This window comes from Nomascus leucogenys, chromosome 3 (assembly GCF_006542625.1).
Source record: "Nomascus leucogenys isolate Asia chromosome 3, Asia_NLE_v1, whole genome shotgun sequence".
NCBI classification, from domain to species: Eukaryota; Metazoa; Chordata; class Mammalia; order Primates; family Hylobatidae; genus Nomascus; species Nomascus leucogenys.
The window spans coordinates 36,442,427-36,461,951 of record NC_044383.1 but is presented as its reverse complement, the minus strand read 5'-3'; the positions used below and the strand labels follow the sequence as shown (position 1 = coordinate 36,461,951).

The following is a 19,525-nucleotide window of genomic DNA, read 5'->3' as shown; positions in this document are numbered from 1 at the left end:
GATCACTTGAGCCCAGGAGGTTGAGGCTGCAATGAGCTATGATTGCACCACTGTACTATAGCCTGGGCAAGAGAGCAAGATCCTGTTGAAAGAAAAAGAAAAACAGAAATAAACAGCGAGAGAGAGAAAGGCGGGAGGGAGAGGGAGCGAGAGAGAGAGAGAGAAGTTTAGAAAGAGAGAGAGGAAAAGAAATAAACGTTCTCCCCAAATAAACGTTCACCCCAAAAAAGCTCCACATGCAGAGGATGTTCCCACGTTACCAACGACCTCCTCTCTTCCAGGTCCTCCCATTCTCATAAGTGAGCCCAATATGAGCAAGGAAATAGCATCCTTAGGGTCCAAGCTGCTAAGTGAGACAGCTGGGTGATTCCAGACACCCTCAGCAGGAAAGAGGAAAGGATGGGTTGTCTTCCTCCTGTTCAGGGGCGGTCTCAGCCTTCAGGAGAGCCAGGGTAGCCGGTGGAACGAGGCAGGTCCCTTCCACAGGGCAGCACTGGCCTGGCTGCTTCATAAACATGAGCTCCACGTACTTCTCACAACATCTCTTGGAAGTAGGCGTCCTTCACATCACCTTACAGATGAGGAAATGGAGCCTACAGGTTGAGTGGCAGAGCTGGGAAGCCAATCCAAGTGGCTCAGTGTTTGGGCCAAATAACTCAGGCCTTGCAGGCACAGGCCTGGGCTGGAATCCCAGCTTCATCCCTTTTTTTTTTTTTTTTTTTTTTTTAATACAGGGTCTCACTCTGTTGCCTAGGCTAGAGTGCAGGGACATGATCACAGCTCACTGCAGCCTTGACCTCCCAGGCTCAAGTGGGGGTGATGAGGATCTGAGCAAAGCCAGCGTTGGCCTCAAGCAGTGGTGAGGCTGAGGGCCTGAGGCCCCAGCGGGTACAGCCTGGGGTTTCCAGGATGTGAGGTTGATGGGGAAGGAGGGGGTCAGAGAGGGATCCCTGAGCGCAGCTGCAAGCCTTGGCAGGTATCCGAGGACTCTGAAGTCCTGGAGACCTGAGCCCAGAAGGGCAGAGTGAGCACAGAATCTGACCCCAAGGAAAGGGTAGCTGGGGCTCCCGACGGGCAAAGGCCTCTGGCCAGCCTGCCTTGGCCCAGGGGGTAGAAGAATAATTATTCCTCAGCCCTTTAATAGGAAAATACCAGCCCCTCAGCCACAGGGCTTCCACTCTGCTCCTCCGTTCCCTTCAATATCAGCGCTTCCTTCTGGCCTGGAGCAGCCTAGAGCTCAGCAAGCTCTTCCCCTGCCCCTAGCACATGCACCAGGCTCCCTGTCCGAACAGCCTTCAGGCCTCCAGTCAAACGCCCTCCTCTAAACCAGCTTCCCCAGGTGCCCACTTATCTCCTCTGGAGCTCGGACTGCCATCAGAGCTGCGGGTCAATAGGAGGTCCTTTGCCTGAGGCAAGTCTCCCAGCTACCTGTGAGGGGAGAGGCCGCAGCTGGTCTGCTCACTGCTGTATCCCTGGCACCTGTGAAGATACCTGGCACATAGTAGGTGCTCACTGAATATAGGCTGCCAGAGCAACCCTGCCCACTGGGCCTAGGGGCTGCTGGCATACCATAGCCGAGTCCTTGCACGCACTCCCGTCAGTCAGCTGGGCCTTCCCCACATCCTCAGGCCTTAGTAGGTGAGAAGCCAGGGCTCCCAGCATCCCAGTCCTCTAACCCACCAGGCTGAGCCACAGCCAGACACCAACTCCAGCCTGGGACCACCCTCTGACATGTGACCAGTGGGGAAGCCCCAAGGAGAAGGCAGGGACCCCATGCCAGGGCCCATTTGTTACCGATCCACTCCACCCTTGCGCCTGGGCTCCTGGGGACCCATCTTGTTTCCTTGGCTGGAGAAATAGCAATTGCTACAGTAGTATCCCAACCAAGCCAGCTCATTTAAGCCTCACAGTAGTACCTGGCTCAGAGGCTCCTTGTCAGTCTTGACTGACAGATGAGGGCACTGAGGCCTAAAAAGTTTAAATGACCTGTTTCAGGTCACCTAGCTGGTTGAGGAGCAGGACTTGAGCTCTGGCACATCTGACCCCAGGACCCAGCTCTTTTTAAAAATAATAACAATTAGTTGTTAATTGTGGTAAAAATATACATAATATAAAACGTACCATCTTAATCCTTTTTAAGTGGATAGTTCTGTAGTGTACTGTACTACTTTAAAATGTGTATATTCAGATTGTTGTGCAAACCAATCTCCAGAACTTTTTCACCTGCAAAGTGCAACTCTATGCTACAGAGTTCCCCCATTCTCCACCAGTCCCTGGCAACTGCCCTTCTACCTTCTGTCTCTGAATGTGACTCCTCTGGGTACCTCAGATGAGTGAGATCATACAGTGTCGTCTTATGACTGGCTTTTTCACCCAGCACAATGTCCTCAAGGGTCATCCATGTTGTAGCATGTGTCAGAATGTCCTTCCTTTTTAAGGCTGAATCATATTCTATTCTATATATAGAGACCACATTTTGTTTATCCCTTCATCTGTTGGTGGACATGTGGCTTGCTTCCACATTTTAGCTATTGTAAATAATGCCGTTTTGAACATAGGTGTACACATATCTCTTTGAGACCCTGCGTTCAGTTCTTTTGGGTATTTACTTGGAAGTGAAATTGCTGGGTCATATGGTGATTCTACTGTTAATTTTTTGAGGAACCGCCATACTGTTTTTCATAGTAGATGCACCATTTCACATCCCCACCAACAGTGTGCACATCCTCATCAACACTTGTTATTTTCTGTTTTTTTTGACAGTCGCAATCCAAGTGGGTGTGAGGTAGTCACGGCCCAGCTCTTAATCCCAACTCCATAGGATTCTGTCCTGAGGCCCAAAGTGCACCCCAGTCCCTTCACTTCTGAGGCCCCGCTTTGTTCTTGCCAGTCCCCTTCCCAGGTCTGGGGCCCACCCCCAAACCACAGCCCTGCAGCCAGGGCCCCACTGACAGCCCCTAGGCCTCCATGCTCTCTATCCATTCAGGCCCCTAGGAGGCCACCCGCCACTGACCTCCACCTGCACCACCACCTCCCTGAATCTGCCCAACTCTGCCCACAACTCTCCACCCCCAGACCAGACACCTTGCTCCCTATACCAGCCTGCAACATGGGTGCACCCAGCAAACATGTGCAGGCAGGAATCAATCACGGCCAATTTGCCTTTACAACCCCAGCGCTAAGCTGGCAGGTGTTTTATAGATGCCGAATGAATATCCGGCAAATAATGAATGAATGAGTGAATGAAGTCAGGCCTCATTAAGACTATAGAGCAGAAGTCAAATTTAAAAACTAAACACAGGCACGTCTCAGAGCCTCAAGACTCAGGGAATCTCAGCTTACCACTTACCAGCCAGCTGTTCAACCCTGGGCAGATGGCTCCACCTCTCTGAACCTTCTCCTCACCTGCAAAGCAGAGGTGAGTAATACCTTCCTCCCAGGAGTGTTATGAGGAGTAAAAGAGGGAACTCAGGTAAAGCAGCTCATTTGAGGCGGGCGAGAGGGAGGGGCTCTAAGCCACGACCACGACCACAGCCACCATCAAAACTCCCTCTCACCTCTCTCTGCCTCTGTCCTTCTCTGGCCCATTGCCAGCCCTCCCCATTCCTGCATTCCCCAAGACCCCTGGCTTCCTCCTTCCCTCTCCAAGAGACTCCAGTCCACCTGCCTCTATGCTTCAGGCAACTCTCTCCTGAGCCTGCTCTCCCTCAGAGCTCCCGTGCCTGTCCTCTCCTCTGCAAAATTCCTTACCACCTACTCGCTGCCGGCCATCTGCCTCCTGCCTTCCGCTTCTCCCAGGAAACTGCTCTGCCCACTTTACCAGTGACCCCTGATCTCATGTTCCAGAAGCTTTCCTTGGACCTCCTCCTCAGACGGACTGAATGCTCTCCACACTGCTAACCCTCCTCCTCTTCGCCAAACTCCTTCTTTGGCCTTTGCAATGATTACTCGGCCCAGGTTCAAATCCACAAACGTGTAGCCACTGCTCTCCAATGTCAAACACAGGACAGGAGTTCCTCCCGCCTCTCCACCATCTCTTCCTTCAACACCTTCCCTTCCTCCTGCCCTCTAATGTGGGTGGGAGCTAATGTGTGTGAGTCCTCGAAGTATGTGCTTTCTTCTCCAGGAAACCCTGGCACCAAGCAGTGTTTCTTAAACTGTGTCCTGGGCACTCCAGAATCCAAATCACCGGAATCGCCTTGGTGAAGACCTACAGAGCCAGCACCTCTAGGATGGGCTGGGAATCTGCATTTTGTGCCAGCCTCCCAGGAGATCCTTATTCCCACCAGAGTTTCTGTTCCGCTGCCCTCATAGGTTGAAGCGCTTCTCCTGAGGCCCCCCCATCTCTCTCTCCAACCTGAATACTCTCCAGAGTAACCTTCCCCATCATGACCTCTGGGGCCATCTTTTTCACATAGATTTTTAGTGGCAATTCAAAGAAAACAGGCAAAAGCCAAATTCACAGCTTCTCCTCCAGGACCAGTCACGCTTTCCAGCTTATTCCAGTCCCAAAATCACTCTCTCAGACTCAAGCATCAGAGTCCGCCACGCCGTTCCCACTTACACTCTCTGCTCTCTCTGCCTTGGTCCAGACCCACTTCCCCTCGTATCTTGGCCTCTGCAATAGCTTTGAACTCTATGACTGTAGTAGACTCCTATGACAAATTACCATATGCTAGTGGCTGAAAGTAACACAAGTGTATTATCTTTCAGTTCTGGAAGTCAGAAGTCCAAAATCAGTTTAACCACATTAAAGTCAAGGTGGTGGCAGGATATTAACAGCGGATTGGATAAAGAAAATATGGTACATATACACCACAGAGTACTATGAAACCATAAAAAAGAAGGAAATCAGGCCGGGCACGGTGGCTCATGCCTGTAATCCCAGAACTTTGGGAGGCTGAGGCGGGTGGATCACCTGAGGTCAGGAGTTCGAGACAAGCCTAACCAACATGGTGAAACCTCGTCTCTACTAAAAATACAAAAATTAGCCAGGCATGGTGGTGGATGCCTGTAATCCCAGCTACTCAGGAGGCTGAGGCAGGAGAATCACTTGAACCCAGGAGGCAGAGGTTGCAGTGAGTCGAGATTGTGCCACCGCACTCCAGCCTGGGCAACAGAGCAAAAACTCCATCTGAAAAAAAAAAAACAGATGAGGGAGAAGGGAAAGTTCTTTCTTACGGTAGAAAGCCAACTAATAGAGAACAAATTATGGAGTTGCAAAATCATCAATGAATGCTAAAACTCGGGGGATGAAAGCTTGATGAGAAACAGAATATGTACCCAGCTTCAAACAACCCCCTGACAAATTACCTGTTAATACCAAAGAAGAAGACAATGACCTCTCAGCAGAGAAGCCTGGCAGACATCAACTTATGAAGTAATTAAAGACAAAATCACCAATACTGGCACAAACTGACATCACGTGCCTTCTGACATGGTGCACCAGGAAGGACATGGAGTCATTATTTGGCATTCCTGGCAAAAATGCATAACCTGAATGTAATCGTGAGGAAAGATTAGATGAAGCCAAACTGAGGAGCATTCTGCAAAATAACCGGCCTGCATACATCAATAATGTCAAGGTCAAGAAAAACAAAGAAAGGCTGAGGAGCTCTTCCAAATTAAGGGAGACTAAAGACCATGACCATTAAATGCCATGTGCGATCCTGGCAGGATTGTGGACCTGGGAAAAAATAGCCATGAAAGACATTATCAGAGCAATTGATGAAAACTGAATGTGAATTCCGGAGTAGAGAATAGTTTTGCACCGATGTTTAATTTTCTGATGTTGATAGCCTTGTGGTTCTTAGAAAACACCCACCAAATATTTAAATGAAAAAAGTTTCAATGTCTTCAAGCTATTCTTAAATGGTTCAGAAAAAAAAATTACCTATGAGTGTGTGTGATAGAGGAGAGAAAGTTTGTGTGTGTGTGTGTATGTGATTATGATAAAGCAAATTGGATTGTGATGTTTGCCCAAGTCCATAAGTTTATTAAAAATCATTTATTTGTTTTTTAAAATTTAACAAAAAGTTTTACATACCCCCTCTGGGAGCCCCCATTTCCCTGCACCATCTCCTGGTGCCCACCCATTTCTTTAACCTCCTCCCCCAGAACTCACCAACACAAATCTTCGCCCCTCAGGGGTTTTGCTTCTCACTCTCCTTCCCAAATACATGGCACATACCTTCTGAATGCTCCCAAACTCCCTTACCCTCGCTTCGCCTTGCTACTTAACCTAAGTCTTGCCCAGCCTTTAAGCCCCAGTTCAAACTCTACCTCCACAACACAACAACAATTCAATCCCTCCTCCCTGTCTCACTCCCATCTAGCGACTCTCATCAGCCTCACCTCCATGCTGATGGGGCATTGACTGTGTGCCAGGCATTATTCTATTCTAATTATTAATCTTTATTCTTGCTGCCTTCAGCCAGCTTTCCCTAGCATTAACCTCTTTCATAACCACGGACAGTTATCAAAACTAAGAAATTAGCTGGGCATGGTGATGCATGCCTGTAGTTCCAGCTACTTGGGAGGCTGAGTGGGAGGATCACTTGAGCCCAGGAATTTAAGACCAGCCTGGGGAACACAGTGAGATCCCGTCTCAAAAAAATCATCTCATCTTAACTTCACAGCCCTACGAGGTAAATGCTGTCACTGGTCCCATTTTACAGATGAGGAAGTTGAGTCACTAGTGAGTTGTTTAAGATCTCTCGGTAGGTGATGAAGCCAGGATTCACACTGGGCCATTCTCGTACTGAAGCCTGGGCTGGTAGCCACTGTGCTCCTCGTCTCTACGGACATCCTTACACATTTGTTCTTTCTCCCTCACCAGGCCGAAAGCTCCTCAGGCCTCTCTCAACGACGCTATGCACCCTGCAGGTGCCCAACAGCTGTCTGTCCGCCACAGGCTGGGTTCCAGAAAGGAGAGGAGGGGGTCATGAGCTCCGTCAAAAAGAGGAGCCAATTCTCCACACCCTCCCTGCCCCCCAGCACAGCCCAGCTCCCTGGCTACTGCCCAAGGCCCGGCCGTCATCTGCTCTGGGTAATAAGTATTTGTATGGCGATAATTACAGCATTTGGGAAGAAAATCCCATTAAGCAAGAGCCCCGCCGAGCTGCTAATGCCGGCACAGAACTGGAGGCGGCAACTCCGCCAAGCACCCGTCTGCTCCCAATAATGCGGGAGCCGCCCAGCCCCAAAAGAGCACGGCCGCCCCTGCTGGCAGCCTCAGGCAGCCTGGGCCACTGACAGCCTGCCCCGCCCAAGGGGCACCGAGGAAGATAAGCCCCTCCCCTTGTGCTCCAGGGTTCCCAGCGGCTGCCCGATGGGGAAGAGGAGGGCCACCCTGGGATCCAGCGTGACGCCCGAATTTCCTTCACATCCATGCAATTCTCTGTCACCTTAATAACAATAATAATACTACCATTTATTGTGCACTCGCTGTCTGCCAGGCCCTGTGCAAAGCGCCCCTGCAAGCATTACCGCATTTAATCCTCATGACCACCCTTTGAAGCAGGCCCTATCATCATCCCCACTTTATGGGCAAGGAAATGGGGGTTCTGAGAAGTCGCCCTTTCCTCCAGAGCACTTATCCCAGCTTGCAGTTATGTGCTTATTCTTATATTATGTCATTCATCTCTATCTCCCCTGCAGGACTAAAACTTGGGTTTCTGTTTCTGTCCAGCACTATTCACCCGGCACAATGCAGACGTTCAATAGATAGCTATCTGTTGAATGAGGGGATTAAACCCCATCACTTGCCCAAGGCCCCCCCAGCTGCTGAGTGGCAGAGTGGGGCTAAAAACCTAGGCAGTCTGGCTTCACAGCCCTGCCATCATGACCACCAGCCCTGCATACAGTCCCCACTCTGTCTCCACGTCCCAAGGGAAAGGGGCAGAGATGCCCAGGAAAGGTAAACGAGTGCTCTAAACAGACAGACAGCGCTCTAAGCAGACAGACTGCAAGAGAGGCAACGCTCAAATCCTTACCTCCCGAGCTCTCTTCTGCCCCACCCAAACCCTCGAGCCTCTAGCTTGAGCTTCCCAAATAATAACAATAATATCCTAATGATTAAATCACAAAGCATTTTCACAACCGTAGCATGAGTGAGTGCACAGGCCCTTTGAGGTAGTAGGTGTTATCAGCTCCAGAGGCCGAGAGAAGGGCGAACACCAGCCATGTGCCAAGCGTGGCACGTTGCCTCACTTGCTCCTCACTATCAACCTGCACAGCTGTCGTGATCCTCTTTTACAGATGGGGAAACTGGGTCTCAGAGCAGGGAGAGGCACAGCATGGGGGTCCTAACACCAGTCATTCAGAGCCCAGCAATAAGCCAGAGGGCCAGTGACCACACCAAAGCCTAAGCAAGCAGGAAACTCTTGCCCTGCCGGGAGGCACCTGCTCTACACGGCACAGGCCTCTGCTGCAGGAGACCATGGTGGCCTGCTCAGATCCAACTGGGCCCTGATGGCAGATGTGGCTGCAGTGGCCCCTGACCTCATTACCAAGGTCACCATCCAATTATTATTTGGAATTTCAAACAGGCTCCCCAGAGGATCAGCCTCAGGTGCCCTGGGCAGCCTTCCTTATGCGTGACCACTCAGCCCTGTTAAATGGGACCTCCAACTCAGGGAGCTGAGTCTAGAGAGGGCCTCCCAGGCCTCTACAGCAGGCATGGAGATAGGGCAGGGTGGATGAACTGGCAAGGAGGGAAGGGCACATAAGGAGGACGGCAAGGCTGGGCATGGTGGCTCATGCCTGTAATCCCAGCAGTTTGGGAGACTGAGGCAGGAGGATTGCTTGAGCCCAGAAGTTTGAGACCAGCCTGGGCAACATAGCTAGATCCCCATCTCTACAAAAAAGGGGAAAAAAAGACCTGGCAAGCAGCAGAATGTGCTGGGCCTGGAGGCAAAGAGAGAACAGTAGGCCTTCCCAGAGGCCCTCCCTGCCTCCCTCCATCCTCGGGCAACTTCCCCTCTCTGCACTCACAAGGGGAATCTTCCGCAAGCCTCAAATACCCAGGGTGCCCAGGGTTGGGGGAACCAGCGATTTCCACACATACTGCACTCTCCTGTCACATTCTCGTGGTCACTCTAGTTAAAATATTTTTTTAATTAAAAATCAAGTCCAACTGAAAGTCAAGGTCGTTATGGAAGAAAAAAAAAATAACTTAATGGTGACCATGGCTGGGTCCCTCTGCGCCTGAGCAGTACAAAGAGAGGAAGCTTCCCGGGCCTCCTCCGCCGCCTCTCCCAGCCCTGGCTCTGTATTTTAATTGTTCATTACAGTGAATTATTTAGCATCCCTTCCCTGCCCAGCTGACCAGCCCCACAGCCCCTCTGGCTGAACCAATTTCCTCAGCAGCTCTGGGGCCTACCCAACCTCTTTCCAGAAGTCCCCACAGCAAACCAATGACCATTTCTTTCCATTTCAGGGGACAGGCCTGGACCCAGAGTTATAGAATATATGATCATAAAGTTGCTGAGCCTCACAGGCTGCCGCACAAACTGCCCAAAGGACAAAAGGCAAATGCACAGCTGCAGTCCATAAAAATTTCACAGCCTCAGAAGAAGCCGCTGTTTCAGGCTCTGATACTGCACGACACTCATATTGATTAGAGAGAGCATTTGCCACAGTTATTTTGAGTCTGCCTGGGCTCTCACCAAGGCCTCTTTCAAGATGTTCTTTTCCTCTTTGAGCAGCTCTTTCACGGGCTGCCTGGAGAACAGGCGGGCTCCCTGCGCTTTCCCAGTCCAGGAAGCTTTGCCCACATGGCAAAGATCAGACCTGCTCCACTTCCCCAGGATAACTCACCCCTGGATTCCAGCTAGGAAGTTCCCAGAGGAAAAGTTCACATATAGAAAGTCTTCCTGACCCTTCCCAACGTCTCTTTCCAGCCTCAAGTCCCATCCCACCCACTGGCCGCTGGCCACAGCATGTTTCAGCCCCAGGGACAAGCTGGTCCATCTGCCCATATAGGGCCAGGCATGCTCACACCTGCAGGCTTTTGGCTCATACTCACACCTGCAGGCTTTTGGCTCATACTCACACCTGCAGGCTTTTGGCTCATACTCACACTTGCAGGCTTTTGGCTCATACTCACACCTGCTGGCTTTTTGCTTATGCTCACGCCTGTAATCCTAGCACTTTGGGAGGTGGAGGCAGGAGGAGTGCTTGAGCCCAGAAGTTCAAGACCAGCCTGGGCAACATAGCTAGCTCCTCATCTCTACAAAAAAGGAAAAAAAAAAAAAGAGGTCTGCAAGAAAGCAGGCCCCATGACCTGACAAGCAGCAGAATGTGCTGGGCCTGGAGCCCAGCTGTTCCCTCTGCCTAAATTGCCTGCCCTCTGTGCTTGGCAAAATCCAAACCAACCTTGATAAAGTGGCCCATCCTCTGAGAAACCCCTTCACCCTGGAAAAGGGCTTCTCACCCCAGTGTTCCCACAGCCCATTCCCTGAGGCTGCCTGGCCCTCTCCTGAGAGCTCGCCATTAGAGGTCCTCTGCCCAGTTCTCTAGACCATGTGCCCCTTGAGGACAGGGATGGGCTCATTCCCTGCTGACACCTCAGCACCCAGGGCAGTTCCTGGCTCAGAAACATTTGCTGAATTAAAATGAGATTCCCCTCCCTATCCTAATAATGGCTCTCACTTAGCGAGCATCAGAAGGTACCAGGCACTTCCCATACATGATCTTCCATCCTCACAAGAACCAGAGACCTTATGTAGCCTCAGCCCCATTTTCCTGATGGAAAGCAACTAAGGTTCAGAGAAGTTAAGTAACTTGCCCAAGGTCACACAGCTAACAGGTGACAGAGCTGGGGAACCCAGGCAGTATAGCTCCCAGAATGCCACCTCTTTCCTCTGTACTAGGAAATTTCACTTTCATCTCACTCTGATCACAAAAGAGCTAAAGAGTTCATGGAAATCTTAAACACTAAAGGTGGTGAGAGAGTAAAGGTGGAGGAGATGACTTTAAGACTCAACATTCAAAAGCAAAGAAGAGGGGCTAATGTGTCTTAGATCTAGGCTGCAACCAGGGTAGCAGCTTCAGGAGAAACTCCGGTGGACAAGGCAAAGGGAGCAGGGAGCAGGTACAGAGGGGACAGGCATGGAGGGTGACCAGGCCACCACAGGGGTCCTCTGGACAGATTTCTGACCCTCAGTTCCTCTCTGGGTCCAGTCAGGATAATGCACGCGCTGTCCACGCAAACTCAGTTTGGTACCACCTCTCCCCAGCCCTGTAACACACAAGCATTCACACACACACATACACATGCACCACACACACACACACTTCCCATCTAGATTGCATCTAGATTGCAAATTCTCTAAAACCTCCACAGGAATTTTTCAGATGCAGCCAAGAAGAGTCTGGGGCAAATGTGTGCTCACTAATTGCTGGCCTTGGTACAGAGTCTGATTCAGGAGACAGCTCTCCTCAGGGTCAGATTTCTGTCTCTGACCAGGTGGGGGCCGTGAAAATGTGCTCGAAAGTTATCAAAATACGCACACCTTTCCTGAGAGCCACTGCAGTCACCGAGGAGCGTGGGAAGGAAGAGTAGGTAGGTTTCAAAGGAGCCAGCAGCCTTCTCCAAAGCCCTGTTCAAAAATCTCCTGGTGCAGTCACCTGTGCGAGCAGTACAAAGGTCCTGCATGTGACCAAAATCTACACACACACAGCCCATTACGGGGACTCTCATGGCCTCACGCTATTAAGGTGGCCCTTTAATACTAGGAATTCACACAGAAACACATTCTGCAGGAGAGTCACAGAAAACAAAGTATAAAGGTCTGTAAATACACACACTCAAACACACCCAAACACACACACACATTCTACTAGCTTAGTGGGTCTAGAAAAGAAAAGGATCAAGTTTCTTCAAGAATTCACAAGTGAGAGAGAACAGGGGAAGAGAAATGCTGTTTTTTTATGACTTGTCATGGTCAATATCTTTAACCTTGAGCCCCCACTCTCCAAGCTCCTGACTTCTTGGCATTATCCACCCGGTTCTCCATCCAAGACACACCTACCCCTTTCCGGGTGCTGAATGTTACATACCCCAAGCCCCATACCCAAAGCCCTCAGGTCCCATTGTCTGCCTGTGTTGGGGATGGCTGGGTGTGGAGGGAGGCGGGTGAGTAGGGGACCAACGCGTGGCACCTGCAGGGGAAGAATTCTCAAGGCTCTGGGGCAAACAATGGAGAAGAAGGGGCAGACCAGAAACTTCGCCTCCATCCCACCCTGCTGCCCTTCGTCAGGAGCAAGCTCCGGGAGCGGGAATCTGCGCAGCTGGCTCAGAACGCGGCCGTAGCCCATGTGCCCAGAAGGAGACATTGTGCCTGGCGAGTGTGGGAAGTGTCCCTCCTGGGTGCAAGGAAGGCTTTCTGGCACCAGTTCGCAGGCACCCTGGAGGAATAAAGCGCTGGCGCAATGGGGAGGGCCTGCGGGTGCGGAGTGCAGGGTGCAGGTGTGAGGACGGAAGCTGACAACCTCGCCGAGGGCCCTTTGAATCCCAGGGATGGAGAAACCACTGGCGTTCCTGGCTCCTGGCTCGGGAAAGACCCCGGCAGGCACTGACCCGTCTGTGGGCTGCGGAGCCCGGACGGGCCCCAGTGGTCCTGCCCCCACCCCCAAGTCCGGAATTGCGTCTGGGTGGGAGGGCAACCTCGGAGCCAGGGAGCCACGGGCGGGGGCCATACTCACAGGCGCTCGGTGTTCCGCGGTATGTTCTTGGGAATGGCCTGCAGCCCCGTGCCGTGGCAGTCCACCGTGGTTCCGGTGCAGGTGCAGAGGGCGGGGCACGCCGAGGCACCCAGGCGCCACGCGGCTGCCCACAGCAGTAGCCAGAGCTCCGGCCGGACCGGCCCCGCCGAGGACCCCCACCCGGGCGTCAGCGCCATGGTGCCCTCACCGCGTCCCGCTCGCGAGCCAGACGGCAGCAGCCGCTGACCATCCCCGTCCGGGGCCGCCTCCAGGTGCAGTCCCGGGGCAGAGCCACCGAAGAGCCCGCAGGCTTGCGCGCGGCGCCCCTGCGGGCTGGGAGGCACCTTGCTCCTCCAAGCGACGGCGCCTGTGCGCGGACCGAGGGAGGGCGCCTTGGGCGGAGGGCGCTCGGCTCCTCTGCCGTTTCGCCGCCTGCGTCTCCCTCTCCCTCCCTCCAGCTCCCAACTGACTGCTGCGAGGAGGAAAATGGGCGGGCCCCGCGCGCGCACGCACCCTGCGCACACACCACACACACACACACGATCACACACACACCCGCGCGCTCGCTCCCACCCGGCAGTCATCCATCAATCGGAAAGCACACATCCAGGGCCAGGCTCCTCCCCGCCCTCCCCCGCGCAGGCCCCTCTCCCGACGACCACTCGGAGGCTGCAAGCCGCCTACAGTTTCAAAGGTGGAACCTCCGAGACGCTGTCAGCGGGCAGGGGGAGGCGGGGGATGGGAGAGGAGGGAAGGGGGGTGTGGCTCGACCCGCCAAGTCCTGGCTACACACACACACACACACACACACACACACACACACCGAGGATGTACACATTCAGACGCACGCACCCCGGCACCCGCGGCCCCAGCTGCTAGTCCATGGTGGGAGGGAGATCTTATTTTGCCGCTTGGACGCCTTCCCGGGGGGTCAGACCCGTTTCCCCCCATCCCCCGACGGCAGCAGCGGCCTCTAGGCCCCACCCGACTCGCTATGTCAATTCTTGGTTAAGGGAAACCCTGTGCCTGTGCCCCAGGTGGCATCCTCAAGCCACCAACCTTACTTAGCCTGGACTTTGAGGATGGAGCTTTGTGGGGGGAGGGTCCACGAAAGCGCTAGGCCGAGTACAGTCTCCTTCCTACCTCAATGCACCCACTTCTCAGAGGGGAACGAGCCAGCCCCATGCCCAGGATGAGAATGGCTCTGATTGGGACATTTGCTCAGCAGGGCACATTTGTACCATACAGTTACACGGGCTTCTTCCCCCGTTGTAGAAGAGAGGGACGAGACATTAAGGGGACTTGGAAATCTGGCAAACGTCTTCCTCCGCTCACACCAGCGCTCCTCCATTTCTGACAGGTGGAAACAGATGAAAATGAATATTCCATCTTGTCATCAAAGGAGACAGAGAGGGCTGGCATAGCGCTGGGCGGCCTGCTTGGGAGAGAACCCCACAGGCCAGCCTCACACCCGGCTAGGTAGGGACCTTCCTCACCGTAAGGCATGTGTGGACATGGGCGTGAACGGGACATCCAGGTGGGGAGAGAATTCTCCTCAACCCCAGAAAAGATGAAAGATCTCCTCAAAGCCAAGGACAGCTGTGGCTCGCTGGGGCAGTGTCCAGCAGTCGGGGCCCTGATGTGAGGCTGCCTGGCAAGAGGACACAGCTGGGTAGCCCGAGAAGCACCTCCCGTCTCAGGAGCGTCTGGGGTCCAGACACAGCATGGATGCATTTGGTGGGGAGAGCGTCGGGCGGGTTGGGGATGGGGGAGGTTGATAGACTCCACAAGTTTGAAGCCTTATCACCCACCAGGTACCCAAGGCTCAGGCGTTTTCTTTGTTTTTCTTTTCCATGTTGATGAAAATTTTGCAGTCTCTCTACTGTCATAGCACAGTATGTTACAATTTATGCGGCTGATTTTATGGGCTTTTGACAGTTCTTTTAAAGTTTTCACACATCCCTGTCCATGACCTCCATCCGGGCAGTGGGTTTTTGAGCATCAGTTCAGTTTCTCAGGGGTCAGGGCTTTCTCAGGGGTGCCTGTGTGGTGGGATACTAGGGAAGCTTCCCACAAACCAGGCCGGAGTCTGAGAGGGCTGCCCCTGCCCTGCAGCTCACCAGCTCCTGCTCCATGGGGCCCCAGCCCCTCTATCCATGCCCTCCCCGCAGCCTCAGACAGTGACATTCCTCCGTGCCTGCTGCTTTGTTTATCCCCTCTTAGCACCTGCAGCTGCTTCTCCACACCCCTCCACACCCCACACCCCTGCCCACCCCGGGGCATCCTCACTCGCTCACCCAGACACGCACCCCAGCACCTGGTGCTTAGTAGGCCTGTCACAGACAGCACTCAGGCTGTTGAAGATGTCTGGTCTCCAGCCTTCTGCTCCAGCAGTAGCTCCCTGGTCCCAGGACCTCAGAGGGCCCCTTTGAAGCCAAGACCCATGTGGAGAAGGGAGAGAGTGTTGATTAGCCGGGCGACATGCCCCTTGGTCCTCAGAGTGACAGAGCGAAGGGGTGTGAGGAGGGGTGGGAGTGAGCAAGGGTGCAAGATCAGCCCTGCCTATGGCTCCTGAGAACCAGCCCCTGCCCTAGAAGCTTCCAGACCAGCTTCTAGGACAGTGAATCCCAAGCAGGCCCTGGGCTGAGTTGCTGCTGCCTGGCAAAGCCTGGCTTTTCCTCTGAAGGGAGGGAAGGAAGGAGCCCCCCAGACCCAGGACAAAGACTCCCCCGACAGCCCATCAAGGGAGGCCCTGCCGAAGCAGCGGGCAGCTCCCCAGCTTGGCTTCCGTCCCTGGTTCCTCCACCCCAGAACCTGGCCAGCTCCCGATTCAGGAGGCGGCTCGCCATGAATGGGCGCAGCTCATTAGCGTGCCCAGCACATTTACTTGTTAAACAACCGCCTGGCCGGCCGCACACCCCCAAGTCCCCCTCTGTTTTTTTCAATTTCCTCTCCCATGTCCCTCCCTCTCTTGGGTCTCCCTACCCCCTCCCTACAGCCGGACCACCTGCTCCCACTGCACGGGTGGGAAGGAGGCAGGCCTGGCACATTGCTTCTGCCAGGAATACTCCACCAAGCCCGGCCCTGCTCACCTGCCACCAGCAGGGCAACCCCCTGGAAGGGAAATTTGAGGTTGAGTCTCCCCAGCCCAGTGACGGAGTCCCCTCTGAGTCCTCACAGCCACGTGTGCCGGGAGTTGAGGGCCACTTCCCACGTGTGACTCAAGGAGAGAGCACTCTCTTTACGGCTTCTGCACAGAGTCCTCTCTCCCACCTCCACCAGCCCCTTCTGGAGCACCAAGAAGCAGGAGAACCTGGGTGAGACTGAGGAGCATTGTGGGATGGATTTCCAAGCCATAAAAAGCAAAAGTGAGACAGAATGCCTGCTAAGTAGACATCTGATAAACACCACTTATGGAGTATCTGTGTACTACATGTGCTGTACTGGAACTCAGCAATTCAACAGGGGACAAGAATGGCCCTGGCCCTCAATGGGCTCACTGTCCAGTCAGGGCACAGAAACAGGAAGCAGGAAAGCATATTCATTTCGGTGTCAGCGAATGTGGAATTGTGGAGAACCCAGAATGAGGGCACAGAGTGGGGCTGGAAGGCTCCCTGGAAGTGGAGGCACTTGAACTAGGTCTTGAAGGGTAAATAGGCATTCTCTGGGCAACAAAACAGGAAGGAAGCCTCTCTCAGCAAAGAAAAGCACATGAGGCGAGTCACACAGACTGGGAGCAGCATTCTCAATGGCTGAGCTGGGGCATGTCCAGCAAGGCTGGAGTGTGGTGGGGGGTTCAGGTGGGGAGCACAGACGGAGGTCACAGAGGTAATGAGGACATACCCCAGAGGCCCTGGTGCAGTCTTTCTCTGGCTTCACTGGGCTTTCAGCATCACCTGGCCTGGCCCTGTCCTCAAACACATGTCTATATATGCATGTGCTTGGAAATGCACTACCTGTGGAACCAGTGTCTCTGGAACCTGGTGCTTCCAGGGAGGTGACTTGGGAGATAGCAAGGAGAAAGTTGCAGCAGATGTTTCTTTTCTACTGTTTGGGAGGGTTTTTGCTTGTTTTTTGAGATAGAGTCATGCTGTGTTGCCCAGGCTGAAGTCCAGTGGCACAATCATAGCTCACTGCAGCCTCCAACCCCTGGGCTCAAACAATCCTCTCACCTCAGCCTCGCAAAGTGCTGGGATTACAGACGTGAGCCACCACACCCAGCCTTTGTTCAGATTTTTTACCTAATTAGATTTTTGTGTGGTATGAGCTAATTTCCCCCCACCAATACATTTTAACCCCCCTGGGGTGCTTATCGTACATGCTGATTCCTGTGACCCACCCCCGATCTTCCCAATCAGAATCTTCACTGTTAGCAAGCTGGGAATGGGGGGTAGAGGTGGTGCTAATTCTGATGCAGGTGATTCCAGAGACCATGGTCTAAGAACCAAGGCCTGGTGTGCTGTGTTATGAGTTTGGAATTAGACTGAAAACTCTGGGGAGCCATTGAAGGAAGGAGCCTGGCAGGGACAATGGATCTGAGGCCCACCTGCCTTCCTCATCTCCAGGTTCCACACACCATTAGCAAAGATGAAGCATGTCAAAGAGAAAGATGGTCAAGGTAGAGTGGCAGGGGAGTACAAGATGTCAGAGCTGGAAGGGGATTAAAAAATGATCAAATCCATGAGCCAGTAAACAGTTAGAAGCCCAGAGAAATGAAGCAACCAGCCTGACCTCACAAAGCAAAGGAGCTGCAGAGGTGGGCCAAGAATGAGGCCACACACCCAGGCAGAACACAGCATCCAGTCCATCCTGGGCACTCCTCCTGGCCCTGCCACCACAGGGGAACTGTGAAAACAGGAGTCTCTGGGGAGTCTGTGCCAGCAGGACTCACGATATTTTAGCTTTAATCTCTAAACCCCTGGCTATGCTCAAATTTGGAGGAGGCTGAATTGTTGGAGGCTCTCAGTGGCAAAGCCTACAGCAAGGACAAGCTCCTAGACTAAAGGTCAAGTGGCTTTTATAGCCCAGAAGCCATAGGCATCCAAGATAACTCTGGTCAATAGAAGCACGGGAAGCAAGAGAGAAGCAAAGTGGGTGCTGGGGTGGGAGAAGAGGAGGAAAAGAAAGGGAGAAAGCAGGCAGACAGCCTGCACTGACAGCAACCATTCATCTATTCATCAGACATTGATTGCATGCCAGCTGAGAGCCACGCACTGGAAATAGAAGAGATCTGTGCTTTGGGTTCATTGGGTTTCTTGTATCTTGTTCACAGTTTTCATCAAATTTAAAAAGTTTTCAACAATTATTTCTTCATCTTTTTTTATGTTCCCTCCTCTCTTTCTTCGTTTTTGGGGGCTCCATTTATACATAATTAGGCCATTTGGAGTTGTCTCATAGTCCATGGATGATGCCCTGTTCCTTTTCTTAGTCTTGTTTCTCTCTCTGTTTCATTTTGGTGAGTTTCTCCTAGTGTATTGTCGTGTTCATTATCTTTTCTCCTACAGTATCTAATCTGCTGTTAATCCCATCTGGTAATTTTTTTTTTTTTTAAATGGAGTCTCACTGTCACCCAGGCTGGAGTGCAGTGGCATAATCTCAGCTCACAGCAACCTCCGCCTCCCGGGTTCAAGCGATTCTCCTGCCTCAGCCTCCCAAGTAGCTGGGACTACAGGCGTGTGCCATTGCGCCTAGCTAATGTTTGTATTTTTAGTAGAGATCAGGTTTCACCATGTTAGCCAGGCTGGTCTTGAACCCCTGATCTCAAGAGATCTGCCCACCTCAGCCTCCCAAAGAGCTGGGATTACAGGCATAAGTCACCGTACCAGCCCCATCTGGTACAATTTTTAACTCAGACATTGTACTTTTCATCTGTAGAAAATCTACTTGGGTTTTTTTTTTTAATCTTCCATGTATCTTCTTAACAGCTTATATTTTCCTCTACCTTAGTGTACATATGGAATATAGTTGTAATAACTACATTACCAATTCTATTATATGTATCACTTCTGGGTTTGAAATGATTGGTTGCTTTTCTTCTTCATTATGGATCATACTTTCCTACTACGTAGTCCCCCCTTATCTACATAGGGATACATTCCAAGACCCCAAGTGGATGCCTAAACCAAGGATAGTACCAAACCCTATTATATTGTGTTTTTCCTATACCTACATACCTTTGATAAAGTTTAATTTATACATTAGGCACAGTAAGAGATTAACACTAGTAACTAATAAGAAAAATAGAATAATTATAACAATATATGATAATAAAAGTTATGTGAATGTGGTCTCTCTAGCTCCCTCTCTCTCAAAATATCTTATTGTACTATATCACAGATAACTGAAACCACAGGAAGTGAAAACATGGATAAAGGGGAGCTACGGTACTTTGTACCCTGGTAATTATAGATTTCATGCCAGACATGGTGGATTTTACCTTGTTGGGTGCTGGATATTCTTGCATTTTGAAAAAATATTCTTGAGCTTTGTCCTGGAACAGAGTCAAGTTACTTGGAGCCAGTTGGATCCTTTTGAGGCTTGCTTTTAAGCTTTCTTGGGCAGGACCAGGACTAGCCTGTGGTTGAGGCTGATTTCCCTACCCTTCTGAATGGTCTCCCCAGTGCCCTGTGAATTAGGAGGTTTCTGCTCTGGCTGGGGGAAATGCCAGCTAATCCCAACCCTGTGGGAACTCCAAGGATTGTTCTGCCTGCTCCTTTTGGATGGAACTTTCCCACCTTCAGATAGTTTACACACAGGCACTGATCAGTTCTCAGCTGAAGACTAGGGGAGGAGAGGGTGGCACAGCAGGGAAGAACCA

At 52.1% G+C, this 19,525-nt stretch overlaps 1 protein-coding gene across 2 annotated transcripts in view; it reads right to left on the bottom strand.

Moving 5' to 3' along the window:
- The window catches only part of SLIT1 (slit guidance ligand 1), a 188,355-nt gene extending 175,171 nt beyond the window's left edge, over positions 1-13,184 (bottom strand). The window contains exon 1 of one of the 2 annotated variants that reach the window (XM_003255278.3): positions 12,709-13,184. In XM_003255278.3, the coding sequence (XP_003255326.2) occupies positions 12,709-12,905 (197 nt within the window). In that variant the 5' untranslated portion in view covers positions 12,906-13,184. The remainder of the gene's footprint in view (positions 1-12,708) is intronic. The other variant, XM_030808989.1, reaches the window with a different exon arrangement.
- Positions 13,185-19,525: the final 6,341 nt, after the last annotated feature.